Source organism: Pangasianodon hypophthalmus, chromosome 11, assembly GCF_027358585.1.
Source record: "Pangasianodon hypophthalmus isolate fPanHyp1 chromosome 11, fPanHyp1.pri, whole genome shotgun sequence".
NCBI classification, from domain to species: Eukaryota; Metazoa; Chordata; class Actinopteri; order Siluriformes; family Pangasiidae; genus Pangasianodon; species Pangasianodon hypophthalmus.
In genome coordinates, this window is record NC_069720.1 from 12,779,062 (window position 1) to 12,798,614 (window position 19,553).

A 19,553-nucleotide genomic window follows, 5' to 3' on the forward strand; every position below is an offset into this window, starting at 1 on the left:
TATCAGTGTTAGTGGTACAGTGATGGAGTTACTGGTACAGTGATGGGGTTACTGGTACAGTATCAGTGTTAGTGGTACAGTGATGGGGTTACTGGTACAGTATCAGTGTTAGTGGTACAGTGATGGGGTTACTGGTACAGTATCAGTGTTAGTCATACAGTGATGGGGTTACTGGTACAGTAATAGTGATATTGGCATAAGTTTTGCTAGTATAGTATTGATAGTGATATTGCTATAGTATTAATTTTATTGGTAATCCTGTTACTGGTATAATAACTAATATTTGTGTATTAATGTTCATGTAATAACAGTGTTGGTGTAGTAGTTATCTCATTGGTATAGTAATGTTATTTGTGTAGTATAGATGTGGTTGGTATAGTACCAGTGGTGCTGGTATAGTAATAGTGGTAATGTGTATAGTAATTTGGTAATGCTATTAGTATTATTATTATTATTATTTTTTTTTTTTTTTGAAGGTCAATGGTCTCTTGCATGTCCTAATAATTGTGAGTGGAAAAGCAGACAAGAAAAGCAGCTGTTTACAATATCATTTAATCACAATCCCTGCCAGTACAGAATTATTGTTGCACATTAAGTTACACTTTTAAATAATTTCATGTTTTATCTAATTCAGCCTTCCAGTCAGTTCCCCTTCCTTCCCCATTCCATGAAGAAAAGCAATTGTATTATACAAAATGCAATCCAAAATTTCACACAGTGAATTTTTAACAAAGAAAAAAAAAAGGTTCAGCTAAATCCACATTGGAGAAATAGTTCTAAACATTCCTTAATGGAGTATAATATATATATATTTAAAAAAACCCTTAAATTCTTACTCATGTTGCAGTTGGTTTGTGTACCTTAATTTAAGCAATCTTTTATAAGCTAACCTGAGAGTAATCAAAAGCAATTACATTTTCCCAAGGTTAGGATTTACACATTTAAAAAAATAAAATAATAATATGCATAAATGCAAGAACAGCTAGATGCAATGGAAAAAAAAGAAAAAACAGGTGACTGCAAGCAGTGAGCATGTTCAGCGTGAACAAAAAGAAAAAGACAAAAACACTCCCATCGGGACTCGTTCATGATCATCAATTCTGAAACAACATCCTATGTCTATGAGCTGAACACTAACACCTGTGTTTGTGTGTGTGTGGTGTGTCAGTGAGGAGTCTTTCCTGAGCTTCTCTGAGCAAGTGTGCCTGACGCTCGACTTCCTGTTTAACACTCACTCATTGGTCCACATGGAAGCCCCTCCCACTCCATCTGTGAGACAGAGTGTAAAAAATTCTGTACATCAGCTTGCTTCGCTGTACACGAGTTTGAAACAAATTACTATCGCAAATCCAAAAAAAAAAAAAGGTTCTGAATGAAAACTACACAGAAAATGTGATCAACATTTACATTTCTCTACAGAAAACGAGAGACGTTGTCCTGGTTACTGATTAGTATAAGACATGACACTTTTTGAGTCAATGGGTAAACATGGTCGCTCCTTTTTTTTTCTCTCCCTTTTACACTTAAGGTGTTTCTCCCACTGCTTGATGGGAGGCTGAATGTGGATGTTGCTTTGCAACAATAGTTAACCAGCTGAGCAGTTTTTAAATGACTGATCAATTCCTTCAGCAGGTCAGTAACTGAAGCCCTTCTGCATGAAAGAGACTAGTTTATCACTGCGTTTCATGTAAGGAAACAAATTCAAACCAGTCTCACATACAAATCTTACACAACAATGAAAAGGTACACACACGCGCACACACATAAAACCGCATAAGAATTAATCATTAGACCAGAGAGTGAAGGCTTATCGTTCTGGAGATTTGGATAAACAAAATGATAAATGCTGGATGCAACACAATGTTTACACTTGTTATTTATATAATTATCTAATCATTTATTTAGCAAAGACTGTTTTCCATGCTTGGGTAATTTTTGTGACATTTACATATACTTGGTGAAGGTTTGTCTATTTTTCCATCATCATATTTCTGACCAATGAATACGTTTTACGAAGACATTTTCAGCCCTACAAAAACACACACACACACACACACACACACACACACTTTTTCCCCCTTTTTGGTTCGTTTAATTATATGCACTAAAGTGAAAACAAATCAAATAGAAAACAAACCAAAAGTATCAAATTTCTCTCTCATTCAGACATCGCAAATGGACCTTAAAAAACATTTTTCTGAAAAGCAGATTTACAATCAGATGAACAACCAAACTGGCTGATGACGCAACGTAAAAAGTGCAAGGCACTGCGGTTTCCTCTCAAGCGCTGAACAAAAGCGTAACATGCTGACATATTGAAAGCGTGCAAAAGTGGTTCCGCATAATACCTCACAAAATCTGTACAGTAGGGTCTAATGTTCACTTCCACTGCATTAATGTATATAATGAAGATGTCATAAGCTCTTGCACAAGCAATAACAACAGTTAAATTTCACACCAAATAGGTGTGTTAAATGATGCAGCACAGAATGGCCATTAAACAGCCATTCAGAGTGTATAAACACACACAAGGTGTTAAATCTACCTAATATTAGAATAATAATGTGAAAGTGGTTGAAATTAAGTAATCTGTGCACACTAACAGTGAGTGGTGGTTGTGTCTGACGCTACATAACATCCACAGTCTCAGAAAATCAATGCTCTGGTGATACTACATACTACTACATAGTTTATATATATATATATATATATATATATATATATATATATATATAAAATAAGTCTTGTTAACATACTGCATTATTGCTGGTTGATGAAAAAGGAGCTAGTTGAGCACAGGAGTGGACAAATCGGTTTCCCGGGGACCTGGGACAAGCAGTTTTCATACTAGTTTTTATGCGTAGTTGGTTCAAGTAGGTTCAACAACAAGAAAAAGAAAATACTTCCTATTGACTTTCACAAAATTTTAAATTAGTGTGTATGTTTAATCTTAAAGCATATTACGGCATATAACAGATCTCGATGATGTTACTATAGCGCACGCTACTCAAGGTGTTATCTGCTTGATGGTAAAATTATTTTTACTCATTGGATTAATTAGCATGCACTGATCTTTTCAAAATCAGTAAGGCTTATGGAAACACTGACAAAACTGAACAAAATAAAGTCCAGCATGAAGCCGATGTGTTTACTACACACAGTCACCTCTTTATTTAAGAGAAAATAAAGTTGCTAAACAGACTGTGCAATGAGAGGACATAACGCTACATCTCACAACCAAAATGTTCACTTCAAGACTTGCTGACATTCTGTCGACACTGTAAACACAATGTGCTACATTAGAGACTTTCTTAGAAGATAACAGTTTCTCTCAGTCTGTTTTAATGCACTTAACAAGCTAACTAGCTTGCAATACATTGTTACATTACATTAGCTACCACTTTTTAGCCTTATCAGTTAGGTTTCAGCACACTGGAGATTTTACTTGCTTGGTGGCCTCGCTTGCTGATTTGTCCACCCCTGCTGTAAGTATACAAACAGTTTCAGGGTTTCAGGATTCAGGATTCAGTAGTTCACTTTCCACACACTTACTTCTGCCAAATGCATTCAGATTTCCTCAGAGAATCTAGTTCCTAGCTGGGTGATATGATGTAATATCAATAATCTTACTATTGCAAGCATCAATATTATTAACACTGAATAGCTCCGCTATTACTGCTAATTTTGTACTGAATTTTTAATTTTCCCTCTTTTCTGTTGTTACATAATCACTTTTATACACACTGTGAAAATATCACATCCATAATTTTGCTGGCACTTTGTTAAAATAACTATGTGTATTGATATATTTTTGCCACATTAACCCTATTTTGTTTTCTTACTATTCTTTTTACTGTGAATACTGCATGCTCAAAAAGCCGAATAATGCTGTGCAAAGCCTGAATTTCTTTCGGTCATAAAATGTTTCAAAATGCACTGAAGTTGTTTGTATTTTAAATAATGTCAGCCACTTGAACATAATACTTGTTTAGAGATTAAACAAGACGTAGCTGTTAAGCAGTACAAGCTCTTAATCATGGTATCGCTTGAGCCTTTCAGAACATTCTGGAAATATGAAGTACATACAGTGAATGAATGATGAGCTTCTCACTAGGCAGTGATTCTCAGGCCTTTATACGTTCACGTAAAGGCCTGGATTTGAACTAGAAAAGAGGGGGGGAAAAAAAGAAAAAAAGAAAAAAAAAAAAAGAGAGAGAGAGAGAAAGTACAAGGTGCATCGGCTATGAACCCCTCACTGTGGCCTCCTGGAGAAATCATTAACATGCCAATGACAACAGCAACTTCATAGAAGTTAAAAACAACAAAAAATTGTTCAAATAAACAACATTGCTTGAGGTCCAATCAGAGGTGATCAGAACAGCATCTCAAAATTTCTAACACAAACGTCCTAAATGAACCAGTGTGTGTGTTTAAAAACAAACAAACAAAAAAAAACAACCACATTAACACACACCACAGCAGCACCCTGACCTTAAGGCTTTAGTCATTTTTTAATTACTTTTCTAGGTCTGAAGATCTGTATGCAGATCAAAGTTTTCCCTGAATCATCATATATATATATAAACATTCAGAAAACAGAATGTCTCCTTTCAGTTTGTCTCTTAGGCTTTTTTTTTTTTTCCATCCTCAGGATGAAACGTGTAAATATCCCTGGTTAAAAATACATTAAAGCTGAGAGGTATGTTAGTTCGTGTTCTTAAAAAAAATTAAAGAAAATAAATAAAAATAAAAAAAAACAAACAAAAAAAACAAGTGCAATTGGCTACAAGTGATGAGTGGCTTTCCGGCCCTGTCCACATGTTTTAGCTGTTTCTGACCACCTCTGAAGAAGCAAAGCACATTTTTGGAAGCTCAGCTTCAGGGATATAAAAGAAATCTATATATAGCCAAATAAAATAGTAAAAATTTAGCCATTTTACTCCAGGAAGGCAAACAGATTTTGGAGGTCAGTCCGAGAGCACAGTTTCCATTTCAGCATGGAAGAATGATTTCACTGATGTCACAAACTTCAAACTGAAGCTAGCATGGAGTGGAACTATGAAATAACACACGAAACCTGGACTGTCTGTCCCATCAGTTCAGAGGCATACCTAGCTGTTTGGCAGGAATTACACAGGACACAAGACTGAGGCTCCGTTCACACGTATATAGATATTTTTTGAAAAAGATGATGTGTTTTTGAATATATATCTGTCCAAAGGAATAGACAATTTTTTTAAATGCTTATATGGACTCTCTAGGGCAGCGATAGTATGTCCTAAACTGTTACATTAAATGCGTCAAAAATATGCTGTGTATAGAGGTGTAGAGAAGACAAAGTGGAAAAATACCACCATGGCGCAAAGTTCTAAAAATAAAACAAATACAACTTGACAAACACAAGGACTCATAAGCATGGCCTGAAAGTGGAACTACTGCTTAATGTAACACTCGAACACAAAGCGTTCGCCAAAATCCTATGAAAAACCACCCGCGGTACGTTCACTATATGGGATTGGAGCCGTGTAATCAGAAGCCGTACAGTGGAGGTCATATTCTGTCTCCTTTGCATGAGGGTGTAATATTAAATTAAAAAAAAAAAAAAAAAAAAAAAAAAAAAAAAAAAAAAAAAAAAAAAACACGTTATCAAATAAAAAAATTACAGCGCACAAACAACCTGACAGACATTTTAAAAACAGTCCTAGAACATTTGTAACACGCAAATCTGCAACAGGAGTGCACAGGGAAACATGCAGTTTTCCCGTCCACACGAAGAGAGTTAAATTTGAACATTTCTTCACCTTGAAGGGCGTTTTCAAGAAGCTTCATTTTCAGTGATAGCATTTTCATGTGGACAAAAAATAATTATCTGTATACGTGTGGTCGGGGCCTGAGTAATGTTTTACAATGAGAAGATACTGAGCAAAGCCACGATGCCTGAACACTGACCACTCGTATATGAAGCTGAGGGGCAACAATACTAGATTCAACTCAAAATAACAGTCTGGTTTTGACAAAAAAAAAAAAAAAAAGTGCTGGAGTTATTCTGAACAGGCAATGTTTATCATATTCATCAGTTTCTAATATGTAGAATATGCAGCAAACAGGAGGCTCCTACAGAAATTGTAAGAAGATTCACATGAGAAATGTGCACAATGTAAACTTCAAATGTTAAAAGTCAGCATTATGTACGATAATTTAACTACTAAGAATGTAGTCTGAGTCTATTACATGTGAGTATTACTTTTCGTTACTAAAATTAATATTACTGTTTAGACTTGCAAGTAAACACATTCATAAAATGTTTCTTGAATGCTCTGGTTTGTAAGGCAGTGAAAGAATTTATCATAGGAAAAAAAAATTCATTCACAGAACAAAAAAAAAGAAAAGAAAAGAAAGAAAAACAAACTATATGGCAGATACTGCTTATTCCTATTTCTGTAAAATCCTGTAGGTGTTGCGAGGCAAGTATGACTCATCATTTTTGGATTATTTGTATGATCAGCGGTCACAAATGCAGCTGAATATATTGAATATATGGAACGCTCAACATCCCAATACTGCGGTGGTAAAGAAAAAGAATAAGTGACCCAATATGAGTGGAGTATATTAAATAGTTAAGTAATGGATGGTTGGTGGTGTATTGCAGCCTCTGCGAATTGGAGGTGAACTTGAGATACAACTTTCTACTCAGAGTTTAGAGTGAGAGAGAGAGAGAGAGAGAGAGTGTGAGACACCAGCTCATAAGGTAGCATCTAGCTGAAGACAACCTATGAGCATGCGTGAGCCACCCCATTCTTGGTCAGGTCCGGGCTGCTGCCCACCAGTTCAGACGACAGGCTGAGTGAGGATGTCTTGCTGGTCAGGGAGGACATGCTGGTGCTGCCCATACCACAGTCCTGCACCACAGAACTGGAACCGTTTGATCCCTCACTACAAACAGATCAGAAATGAAGCACATTCAGGTTAAGATACCTCATTAGAGTGACACATGTAGCTACAAAAACAGACATTTCATCAGCCACTTTAACAGGAAAACCAGTACCCCGCCACATTCCTACAATTATCCATTCAGCCAATCATGTGGCAACAGCACATGTATGTTCAGAAGCATCTCCAGTATCTTACCTGAGGGCTAGGTGGTGATCCTCCCGCTGTAAATTGTGCTCGCCCTGTCCATTTTCACTTCCTGCTACCAGCTTGTACTTCATGCCAGCCGCCTCCTGCAACACAAATATCACAGATGTAAAGCTCCTTCTACAAGACAAGAAACACAAATGATCTAGAATTCCGCAGACTCTGTAATGGTTAAGGACCAATCCCTGATCAGCACTGGTGCATCTGTCACATCTGCCACAAGTCTGGGTTCCTAGCTATCTTCAAACACTTAAGACTCTTCACTTATATGAACAATAAATGATCTAAGCCTTTCTAAAGTTGCTTTGTGTAACAGTATCTGGTTCAGTATTTTTTGGACAATTTAAAGCCATTTGAAAGCATTAAAATATTTAGAACCTTGTGGGCTGACACAGCCGTCACTCTGCCAATATCAAACAATTTAAGACCATCTCTTTGCTGCTTAGAGAAACTTCAGGGTTCTGTCTGCATAATCTTATTTACCATGGCCATCTCACGTGTCCTCATGCCGATCTCTCTCTCCACCTGGTGCAACTCTAGGCTCAGCTGCTCGCTGGAAACACTAGCCGTTGACCACTCCACTGGAGCAGCTTGGCCAGCTGCTGAACCTGGTTCCCTCTGCAAAACAGCCAAAATTTTTAAAGCACCTCATTATGTACAATCTATACAAAGACTATGCGTGCTGCTGTATGCCCAGTTACTAGTTCAGGGGTGGAAAAATCATAAATCCATTAGCTAGGCACCAACCAGGCATGTAAAAGCTCCAGTGTGTTGCCCAGTCTCATTTTTGCTGCCTGGATACTAACTTAATACACTAAAAAGTGGTAGATGCTGTAATAAGGTATGGAAAGCTAATTAGATAGTTAAGTGCGACAATACAAAAATCCCAGGGAGAAGCCCACTGCGTAGCCATAGTCCTTATCCTCTTCTGATAATGTTACTGATGAGCTAATAATAAATGTGCTAAAAGTAATAATATTGAAAGTAATAACATTACTTGAGTTTTAGTTTTCTCTCGACATGCTTAACAATATCATACCCGATATGCTAGCAGGATATCATTAGGTACTACCATTGAGCTCATTGAGAAGACAACTGAAGCTAATTCTCATGAGCTCACCTCCATACAGCGAGTCTGTTGGGTAATCTGTTGGTTGACCCGCTGGAGCTCCATCTTCAGCTGTTCCCTTTCCTGGGCAGCAGGGGGCAGACTGGAACCACAAGAATTTACATTTATTAACAGTAAAAACACAGAAGGTATAGTTCATAAAACTCTTTATGACTTTAGTTAAGGCTGCTATGACAATAACAGGGCCCTTACCGCTCACTGAAATGTCCCTGAGGTGGCATGATTTGGTGCTGGGTGTAAGAGGCTTCATTCCATCCTCCATGATTCCTATAGCTGTAATCAACTGAGAGACGGAGAAGAGCGTTGGAACGTCATTATAAAGTCCTCAAACAGGCAGCAAATACACTGAGAAAATATTATAGCTATATATAAATAAGGAAGTGATGAAAGACTGTGTGTGAGTGATTCTGTGCATGTTTGTGTGTTTGGTTAAACGTGCCATGTCACACATCAGCAACAAACAGACATGCTGCTCTAATCTGGAAATCTATACAGAGAGCAGAGCCGCTACAGGGTACCTGCGCTTGCAGAGTGTTTGGCTGGGGGGCCTGGAACAAGTCCAGCAGGCTGATATCCCGATCTGGACGTGCGAGATATGGCTCCAAAGCGAGAGACGGTGGGCAGCGAGCCAAATGGGATGATCGGGTCATCATCTTTGACCTCCGCCGCCCGACGCTGCAGCTCCAGAGCCGGATCTCTCAGGCTTTTTTCTATAGTCTGCTTAAGGAGGGAAGAGCAAACATTACAGAAAACATAAGAAAAATGTATTCAAACAGTTTCTCTATATTCAGTCATGAAGGTTACAGATATATCATGGCTCTTGAATTTTTTATGGCCTTTGGTCCATCAGTGTGTCCTTAGGGAGCAAAGTCAACAGAATAAACACTGATAACCTTTTGCTTCTGTACTCCCACATACAGATCATAACAAGGTTCATACCAAACAACTCTCATTTTGAGATCTTTTCAGCCTCTTTATAAGCTCAACAGAGATGGAGATCCAGCTTACCATCTCCATGTAGCCTGTGGCTGGGCAGTCTTTGGACTTCATATCCTTGGTGCCGATGTAGGGGGCAAAAGTGTCACATGACCACGGCGAGTACGAAGCCGCGTATTCCGGTTCTCTGACATTCTGGAACTCTGGAGGGTTCTCTCCAATATACTGTTGGCCCTTTACAGCAAAAAACACAGTTTAGCACATGTAAGATATCCAAATATCTACAACACAAATATCTGCACTTGCGTAATGACAGTGCACTGTCACAAAAACACCTGACTTCATTATTCAGAAGAGCTGATTTTTTCAGCTGTGTATTTTTTTTTTTTAAACCACCTGCTGATTATAGAAGGTTTTTGTGTAAGTTTTGAGGAAATGTCTCATCTTCCTACATCCTTTTCTATTAAAGTGAACTGAGTAGAACAAGGACTCAAAAATTGGGGCTAAAATCTTCTAGTGTGCACTAGGCTTATGTCTGAACACAGATACGTACCCAGTTATTAAGGAGTGGGAATTTATTTTCTTTCTCTGGATATTGAACTTGTCCACTGGACAACAAGAATTAAAAAAAAAAAACAGGCATGAAAATCTGCTTGTCCTGGAAGCCTTGGCTACTGATGTGTTCAACATTGGATGTGATACAGGACAAATCTGATTCACGTGCAGTTTTAAACATCTTTGTATAATACAAGTGCTGCACTTCCCCTTGCAGAAAAGGAGAAATTACCACGAGCTGATTACCTCAAACCATGGCTTTACCATATGTGTGGTTAAAAACATTCATTCCATTGTTTTATAACTGTTGAAGTAATAAAGAAACTGGACTCTATAACTGCAAAACCAAAGGGGCAGTGGTAGCTCAGTGGTAGCTCAGTGATTAAGACGTTGGACTACTGATCGGAAGGTCAGGAGTTCAATCCCCAGCACCACCAAGTTATCACTGCTGGGTCCCTGAGCAAGGCCCTTAACCCTCAACTGCTCAGTTGTGTAAAAATGAAATAAAATGTAAGTCGCTCTGGATAAGGGCGCCTGGCAAATGCCATAAATGTAAATGTAAAACCAATGTTTGCCAGTTTGGGGCAGTCAGCACTGACGTGGTTTCCTGCAAGTGATCATTGTGATAAACTCTTTGTACGGATAAAGAAAAATTATCAGTTGTTGGTCAATATGTTGACCTGAATACCAATATCTCAATGTTCAAATCTCATTGTGTTCAGTTTGAATTTCATGAACCTTTAACAAAACATATGACACTTTGTTTCCTTTTAAATATAGGACTAATGATCTTACATGGTTTTGCCCCCTGACCTCTTGCGTAAAACTGGGGTCATAAGAGTGGGCCAGGTTTGGAGAGGAGGCAAAGGGAGGAGGAGAGACGACTTTCCACTCCTCCAACTGGGCCATGATTTCCTTCTTCCGACGGTGCAGGTAGTCCAGGCTGGGCTGTGGCCGGGCATATGCACTCTGTATATAAACACAACCAGAAATGTTTGGCAATAAAAAGAACACAGTACCTATAGGCAGGTGGTGCCATGATGTTATTATGGGTTTAAAAACATTCGTACAGGAAGAGGGAGTGACATTTATTTAGTATTAATAGGAGAAAACAATGCCAGCTCAACAGTATTTGGTATACATATAAAAAGAACGAATTTAATGGTCATTTGCAATATGATCAGTATTAGCTATGAATAATGCAGGATTTCCTAGGAACCCAGAAGTTTGCTTTATACATAGTAATATGATCATATAAGCCCTAAATAATATATAATAACACAATGATGGTTGATGTCTCACCCTGCCGCTGTAAGGCCTGCCGTGGCCAGAGTGGTTGTAGCTCTCAGGGCCATATCTGTCCCGTGATTCTGGGAGGTATGAGGATGAGGCTCCTGCTGTCGGTGCCTGTGGTGGTGGGGGCATCTCCATAGGGACAGGACTCCTGTGGCCCAGCTCATCTCGAGCATATGGTGGGAGTGGAGGGTGGCCTCCATAAGGCGCATGGCGGCGGTTGTCGTGATAGCTGTAGCGAGGGTCAGATTGAGCAGGGTACTGGCGCTCTGGGGCGTAGGACACAGGATAGGGGTCTGGGTAGGGCACCAAGCTGGGGTCAACTGGGGGGCGAGCGTAGCGAGGCTGCAAGTGCTGATAAGCGTATGAGTTGCCTACAGAAAGACAGAGAAAAGTTTAAAATTATTCTACCTGACACATGACAAAAAGGCAAAAATTTTAATTACTTTTGAAACAATTTCTCTGCAAAACAAACACATTTTTAATTTCGCCCAAAATATGCAGAATGTAGGTTTTGTGTATAAAACTGGGTATTTATACTTAAATGTAATACGTTACATTATATCGTTTTCCCTTTTTGTCTAATTTTTTTTCTCCCATGTATTCATTCCTGCTCTGCTGTCAAACTGTGTTATCTGATTTGTTGATGGTCACATGTACATACTATTGTTCTCTCTTTTTTCTCTTTTTCTATAGTTATAAAAATGTTTTCCTTCTGATGAAAATAAATTTTTAAAAAATGTAATTTTATAAAAATAAAATGAAATTAAATGCAAAAAAAACTTAAAACAAACTATTTTTTAAATTATCTCCTTATATATATATATATATATATATATATATATATATATATATATATATATATATATATATATACACATACACATACACACATACACACACACACACACAATAGAGCTAAAAATATTTTTTTCTTTCTCTTCCTATTCTTTCCTTCTATTTTTTTCTCTTCTCTTTTTTAAACACTAGATGTAAAAAGGGTAGTGATTCCAATATTACTCAGTCAAAGTATACATATAAATATCCGCAGATTAAAGCTGACACTGTACATTTCAGCCTCATCATGGTTGTTTTACGTCATGTCTAAAGAGAGATAAATGATGCAGGAACATATAAAGATGATCATGGTTTACCAGTGGGATACTGAGAGGACTCGTATTGGGAGGCAGGTGGTGGTACTCTGGATTCTGGGTAATAGGCCTCAGGCTGATGAGGAGGGTACTGCGGTATCTGGGGAACTCTGGAGACAGCAGACAGTGTGTGTCCAGCCAGACTCTCCCTCTGGATTCTAGGATGAGAAGCTGAAGGCATCACCACTTTAGGAATGGAGTCCAGTCTGCAGAAAACAAAGACAAAAAAATAAACTTTGTCCATTTGCATTATTTTTTGACCTGCCCTCTGTATGTGTGATATGCGTTTTTGTGGTTTTTAGTGTGACTGGTGAGATTCAGCTCACTTCTTTATATTCCATAAAATTCCTGTGAACTAGTCTGGATGGAGTGTGCGCTTTGTGGCAAACACTAAATCCTGCGTGAAAACACAAGCTACTTTCTTATGAAATTTCTTTCTTATGAAATGTTCGGTTATCATATGCAGAGTAATAATATTCAAGGAGATGAGGAGACTTATGATGAGTTGAATTAAAAATATTTTACTGCCAATATCTCAATGCTGCAATGTAACTAAAATAAAAACGTGCCTACTCTGGGAACACTGACGCATGCTGTGACCTCTCACTTTAACTGTAGCCGCACGCATTCAAATCCAGAGAGTAAGCTAGGCTAATTAGTATTTCCCACTTACGAGTCTGGTGGTGATTCAGGAGCACTGAGGCTGCCTGTGTCTGGTTTTCCCAGCTTGCGAGAGGTGTCATAGGCTGCTGCTGATCCACGGGAGACCAGATGTGTGAGTTCTGATCCAGGTGGCACTGGTAGAATGCCATTAGTGACCATGGCAGGTTTGTGGGCCAGACCCTCCACAACCAAACCCTCATCAGACAGAAGGCCCGGGTTGCAAGCTACGTCCATGTCGTTAAGCTGGGTCAGCGACTGGCTGAGGGGCTTCCTCAAAGGTAGACGCTTGTTCATCTTACGGAACCTGGGATTAAGATGAATAAATCTGAAATCACACTGCACTAAAGGTACATGTAGACACTGAGCAAAGAGGAGTCACTCACTTTTCCAGCTCCTCCTGGGAATGGGCAAAGGTGCAGCTGGCTCCTCTGGGACACCCTCCCTTCTGCTTCATGTCTCTACACATGTACGTCTTGTACTTGCTGTGCTGAGGAGCCTAGGAAGACATGGCACACTGTTTTAGAGACCTTTCAATGTTGGCAAGAATGTCAGAATACCATGTATGAAAGACTAGATCGAAACTTATAAATAACTTAACTTAAAAATAATAATAAAAAAATAAATAAAGGACAGCCAGTAATGTTTGAGCCGTGTTCAGAAGGATTTACGCACCTGCTGTGGGTCTCCAGCCTTCTTGCTGTGGTTCTGGATGAAGTCCACAAGACCATGCACTACTGTCTTTACAGCCACCAGCCCTTTGTCCAGCTGCTCCCAAGTGGGGGCAGGGGCATCTAGTTAGGACAGATCACAAGTTCATTTATTGTAATATAATCTCCTCTAAAATAGCCAGTATAAAAATTAAACTGGGAATTAATTATGTATAAGGCAGGTACTCTCTTACTACTCACAGGTTTATGTTAATGCACTCATTCTAATACACTATTGTTTTTATAGCATCTCATTCACAGGGAGTATGGCCGACGCTCCACATTAAATAAACACAGATTAAAACGGATTAAATAAATAAATAAATAAATAAATGTATCAGCACTTTGTAAAAAGTATAAAATTAATGATACTGGAAAGTCTTCGGGACAGGAGCTCACGTTTTGTGGTCTTCTCGGTTAAAAAAAAAAAAAGAAAGAAAGAAAAAAGACAAGCTGTTTTTTTTTTGTCTAATTAACTTGAAGAGGAGATACAAAGAGAGGATGGTAAGAGAACAACAACTGTTTATAGTAGCTGTAATGTAAGTGAAAAATCGTTTTGGGGTTTTCAACATTAAATGTAACTATAAATGGTTAAAAGTATGACATTTCATTCTTTAATAAATTAAAAATTGCAATCAATGGCAAATTGCTCTGACGTAAGAGGAATAAAACATTTAGGGATGTGCTGTTTCAGGAAAACTAACAACACTGAAGTGGTAACAGAAACTGCGCTTCATCACACCACCCCGTTTTTGATTATTTTCATATAACCGCACGAGACAGATTGTTTTATTCCTCACTTATTCAGAACCAGCAATCACAATAATTCCATTTGCACTGTTTTTCTTTTTCCCTAAAATAAAACCAAGATTCTTTACTTTACCTTATTATGGTTGTTTTGTGTCAAAACAAACGTGCTGAAAGCCCAGAGCCAAAATGACAAGAACTGTGAAGTGGGTCATTCTCTGGCTATTCATGTCTTGTGTTTGTGTAAGGGGTGTCTGAGCACGGACCTGGGCTCGGGTCGATGTCAGCCAGCAGCTCTAAATGCGGTCTGAGGCGGTTGAGGTTGGCTGGGTCTCCTGTTCTCTGCAGGGCAATGGTGAGCTCCTGTACACTCTGAGCAAAAGAGGCTGGGGTCTGCAACTGAGGAGAGAAAAAAAAAAAAAAATACACAAACCACCTTACCATCACTGACACATTACTCATCATTACACAATACTATTACAAATACTGTAATATACAATATGTCTCATATAACAAACACAAATATGAGACCTTAAAACTCTGGCACCAGATTGGCATTTATATTAGTAATCACATAATCATACGACACCACTTCCCTATTGTAATTTAAGGTCTGAGACTATATATAGATATTTATGAAGCAGATAGTTCCAGTTTTAAAATCAGACTGGCTGAGCCACATTGCAAAATCCTCGATATACACACATATTTGACGTATCAAAAAAGCTGCAGTCTTTGTTTTAAACCAATAAAAAAAGTTGCAGTTAAGCCATTGTTCTGTGTACATAATACACCAATCATGTATGTTATGCTGCTTAGCAACCAAAGCTGGACTACAAACAGGCTACATTGCGAGGCAGAAGAATTAGCAATTATTATTATTATTATTATTATTATTATTATTATTATTAATTACTGTGAACGCTGGATTTTATCATGTTGTTTACACTGCTTTTTTTTTAATTAAAGCAATAAACGACTCAAGGGCATGCATTATAGTGATTTAGCTGATGGGGTTTTAGACTCTTTAGCCAAGTTAAAATCGCTTCAGCAAAGTGATTACTATTCAGTGTTTAATAGTGGATGCAGTAAAAACTAAGCATAGTGCACAAATTAATTACAACTACTTTTCTACTATTTAGAATCATTAAAATTGTAAAATGTTCAAGCCATAGCGATATTTCCTCCTTTTCAGTGTTTATTTTGAAATGTCCTGACGAAGAACTGATGAAATGTCCTGTTTCTCTGGAAACTGTACTGCGCTTTTTACTTATTACTGAAAAACACCACATGCTGCAAAAATGACTTCATCTTACCACTTGAATGTACATCTTAAATATAGTCAAACTTGCCCTATATGGCCAAATATATATGGACACCTTACTATCACACCTTGAGGTTTTTGGACATCCCACTCCAAAACCATGGGCATTAATATGGAGGAAATGTCCCTGTATTAACATTACCCTACACTGGAACTAAAGGGCTGAGCCCAAACCCTGAAAAACAACCCCAAACCATCATCTCTCCTCCATCAAACTTTACTGTTGGCACTATACATTGCAGTAGGTAGAGTTCTCCTGGCATCCACCAAACATAGATTCGTCTATCAGACTGCCAGATAGTGAAGTGTGATTTATCCACTGCTCCAGGGTTCAGCTCCTGATGCATAGTTTGTGCTAATGTTGCTCCCAGAGGCAATCTGGGAGTTTGTGTGGTCTACGGCTTCATGGCTGAGCTGTTGTTGCTCCTAGACACTTCCATTTCACAATAATAGCACTTATATTTGCCTTGGGCAAATCTAGCAGGGCAGAAATTTCACAACCTGACGTTTAAAGTCACTGAGCTTTTCAGTATGACTCATTATACTGCCAGTGTTTTTCTATGGAGACTGCATGGCCATGTGATTGATTTTATGCACCTGTTAGCAATGGCTATGGCTGAATCAACTGAAGTTAATAAGTGTCCACAAACTTTTGGCCATATAGTGTATCTAATAATTCCTAGTATAAGATTACAATAAATATACAGCATGATTATTAAACTTATTTATAATTGTAATTATTTCTAGTTTCAAGAAGCAAGATTTTTCTGCTAATATATTAACAAAATTTACAGACTGATATGTAAAAACATCAAAAACTATCTGAATAATCTTATATTTAAATTATAAAAATCCCAAACTTTTATTCCTTATTAGGAATATTTCACTTGCTAAGATATCACTTTTGCCACACAGTTACTTCCTGAATTCTTATTCAAATATAAGTAAGAAAGACAGTGACCGGTGACGTCACCTGGAGAAGGAAAAACACTCAGTTATTTTTCTCCTAGTTACGTAAAAGAATCACTGAATCATGACAAAACAGAAACTGCCTTCTTAACTCACGTGAGTGATAAGCTTCATTTCCCTCAGTTAATAAAGTGTGAAATTCATGACATCTGGGTTCAGTCAAACATAGATCTGAGACAATTTGTATTTTTTTTTGCAGAAACTGTTTTGCTGTTAATAAAATGTGTGGCAGAAATGGAGCTCCTGTAATGCTTGCTCCTCCTACCTTATCAATGATGGACTGCATGTGGGACTTGTGGGACTGATCCCCATAGAGTAGGGAGGACCACTGGTCAGGGGCGATGCGCAGGCCTCCCTCCATGGCAATCTGCACGATCTGGGAGTCGTGCTCTCTCCGCAGAGCCTCGTACGTCCTGAACTCTTCCTTTAGCTGCATCAGGGATGAGTCCTCATCTCGCTTAGTCACCTGAGGAGAAGGGATATAAGGTCATGAGCAATTTTCTAGTGTAGTTGTGTACACCATTCTCTTGCATTTGAGTTTACATAAAACATTGGCTGTGTTTGAAAAATTGTTGTATAATGAAACAGCGTTACTGGTCCCACCTCAAAGTTGCTTATTTTCCTATAAAAGCAGGGTCTGGAGTGTTTTATTCCTTTTATTATACTATGGTGATTTGCCAAAGACGACAATTTTTAAAAAAAAATTAATTAAAGAATGACAAGTCATTACTGCTATGCAACATAGTTACATTTAATGTTGTGAAATGTCTGTCAAACAAGTAGGTTCCTGTTCTCACTTATGTTAAAGCAGCTATAAACAGTTAATCAGAAAAAGAGACACCATATCAATAAAAATAACAGCAAGCATTTTTAATTATTTTGTTACTAGGCCTTAGATTATGTGGTGCGTCCACCATACAAATCCCTGTGACTGAGCCGTTACTATAGCAATAACAACAACGTACCAATGTAGAAACAATAACGTATTAGAACAAGTGCATTAATATAAATCCGTGCAGCTGCCCTACTGTCAGAGCTGCCGTTACAGAAAATTAATCAACGCCTTCTGAACAATCAGAAGTGAGAACAGTGGTATAAGCTGTTAATATCTATCATAAACTTTGTACTTTACATGTTAAATGGATTTACCTTAAAACATGAGGCTCTGTACAGCAGCTGTACGACATGCCCTATACTGGTTTTAGAGGCTTGAGGGAAGCGTGGCTCCAGCCTCTGGACCACAAACAGAACCAGAACCTTGCGGGACAGAGGCGAACCATCCTCCAACGCCAGCAGCACCAACTTCAGAGCCTCCTCCTGCATGGCTGTGGGAGTCATTAAAAAAATATCACATCACGATGCGCAATATGCATCACAATATACAGTAGGATCCATAAATATTTGGACGCTGACAAAGTTTTAGTTATTTTAGCTGTCTACCACAGGAGACATGAGCTGAAATTAAATAATGAACATCAGCTCAAAGTGCAGACTTTATGTGATAATAGGAGGGTAATTACATCCAGATCAAGTTAATGGTGTAGGAATTATAGTACATTATTAAATGAGAGATCAGAGGAGAATGACCAGACTGGTCTGAGCTGACAGGAAGTCTATAGCAACTCAAATAACCACTCTTTACCTCTTTACAACCGTGGTGAGCAGAAAAGCACCTCAGAACACACAACAAAACTTTGTGCCAGATGGGCTTCAATGGCAGAAGACCACATCAGGTTCCACTCCTGTCAGCCAAGAACAAGACTCCATGGGCACAGACTCACCCAAACTGGACAGCTGAAGATTAGAAAAAGACCAGGTGTTTTTTTTTTTCTTTCTAATCTGCAACTGTCCAATTTCAACAAGCCTGTGCTCAGGATAGCCTCAGAGTCCTGGTCATGGCTGATTTTATTTTATTTTGTGCTGCTGCCACATGACTGGCTGACGGGAAAACTGTATAATTGAGCAGATATACAGGTGTTCCTATTAAAGTGACCGGTGAGTGTATATTGTGACAATTTATCAGTACTGATAGCATATCGCCATATCACCCAGCCCTAGTGAGAATAAATACATCAATTTAATACAAAATCTTATTGCTACAGTTCTAAACGGTTCTGAAGCAGCCAATGAAAACGCTCCTTTAGACTGATTGGAGTAAATGGCATCATGGCAGTGTAAGACTGTGTGGAAAAGATTAAATGGTTATAGGTGCATTCAGGCAGAAGAACGTTGAGGGAGACGTTACCAGGGCCGAGGAACTGGCAGCCACGAGCTCGGACAGCGGCCCACAGGTTGGAAGAGAGCTGCTGGGGGTTTTGGTGTTGCAGGATGAGCTCGGTGACTGTGCGTTCACCCAGAGAGCGAGCGGCACGCATGGCCCGGATACGACCCTCCTCCTCCACCAGCTGGCAGTGCACCAGGGTCACCAGCTTCCTCTGCATGGGTCTGCTGAGGAGACTCTGACTCGCAGTGCCCAGCCCTACACCTGTGCGCGCACACACACACACACACACACACACACACACACACACACACAGAGGGAGTATGTAAAACCTTTAACCTTTCATGCAGACCTGAAGGAGGTGAATAGCTTTACTTGTGGCGAGGACAGATGTTAACCTTTCCTGGAGCTTAACTAGGAAACAAGCTTAACTTGCTTGCTAGCTTAGCTTTATCATCATCAGTAATGGAGATCAAATAAAGACTGGTGTAACTCTGATGAGGAGGAGGTTGTTTGGCATTGCTGTAACTTTGCAAGAAGAAAATCAAGAGAATTTAACCATGACTATATGAAGACGTCACATCACATACCAGTGAACATCCCAAAAACACAAAGCGTTATTTTTAGTTATGTTGCAACACTGAATATTGATGATTAATATTAAACCTCCTCATATTCGCTCACCCACACTTTGTCCATCATGTTTGTTTTATCTAACCCT

The 19,553-nt window shown here is 38.7% G+C and overlaps 1 protein-coding gene across 3 annotated transcripts in view; it reads right to left on the reverse strand.

The window, feature by feature from the left end:
* Nucleotides 1–533: 533 nt before the first annotated feature.
* The window catches only part of rc3h1a (ring finger and CCCH-type domains 1a), a 30,508-nt gene continuing 11,488 nt past the window's right edge, over nt 534–19,553 (reverse strand). The window contains exons 4-20 of one of the 3 annotated variants that reach the window (XM_053238078.1): nt 18,857–19,096; nt 17,761–17,936; nt 16,877–17,077; nt 14,585–14,717; nt 13,537–13,655; nt 13,248–13,360; nt 12,875–13,168; nt 12,205–12,407; nt 11,060–11,424; nt 10,571–10,726; nt 9,275–9,436; nt 8,785–8,986; nt 8,459–8,549; nt 8,258–8,348; nt 7,621–7,755; nt 7,129–7,223; nt 534–6,933 (exon numbers count right to left, since the gene is read on the reverse strand). In XM_053238078.1, the coding sequence (XP_053094053.1) occupies nt 6,771–6,933; nt 7,129–7,223; nt 7,621–7,755; nt 8,258–8,348; nt 8,459–8,549; nt 8,785–8,986; nt 9,275–9,436; nt 10,571–10,726; nt 11,060–11,424; nt 12,205–12,407; nt 12,875–13,168; nt 13,248–13,360; nt 13,537–13,655; nt 14,585–14,717; nt 16,877–17,077; nt 17,761–17,936; nt 18,857–19,096 (2,939 nt within the window). In that variant the 3' untranslated portion in view covers nt 534–6,770. Of the gene's footprint in view, nt 6,934–7,128; nt 7,224–7,620; nt 7,756–8,257; nt 8,349–8,458; nt 8,550–8,784; nt 8,987–9,274; nt 9,437–10,552; nt 10,727–11,059; nt 11,425–12,204; nt 12,408–12,874; nt 13,169–13,247; nt 13,361–13,536; nt 13,656–14,584; nt 14,718–16,876; nt 17,078–17,760; nt 17,937–18,856; nt 19,097–19,553 lie in introns of all 3 variants that reach the window. The other 2 variants (XM_053238076.1, XM_053238077.1) reach the window with 2 other exon arrangements.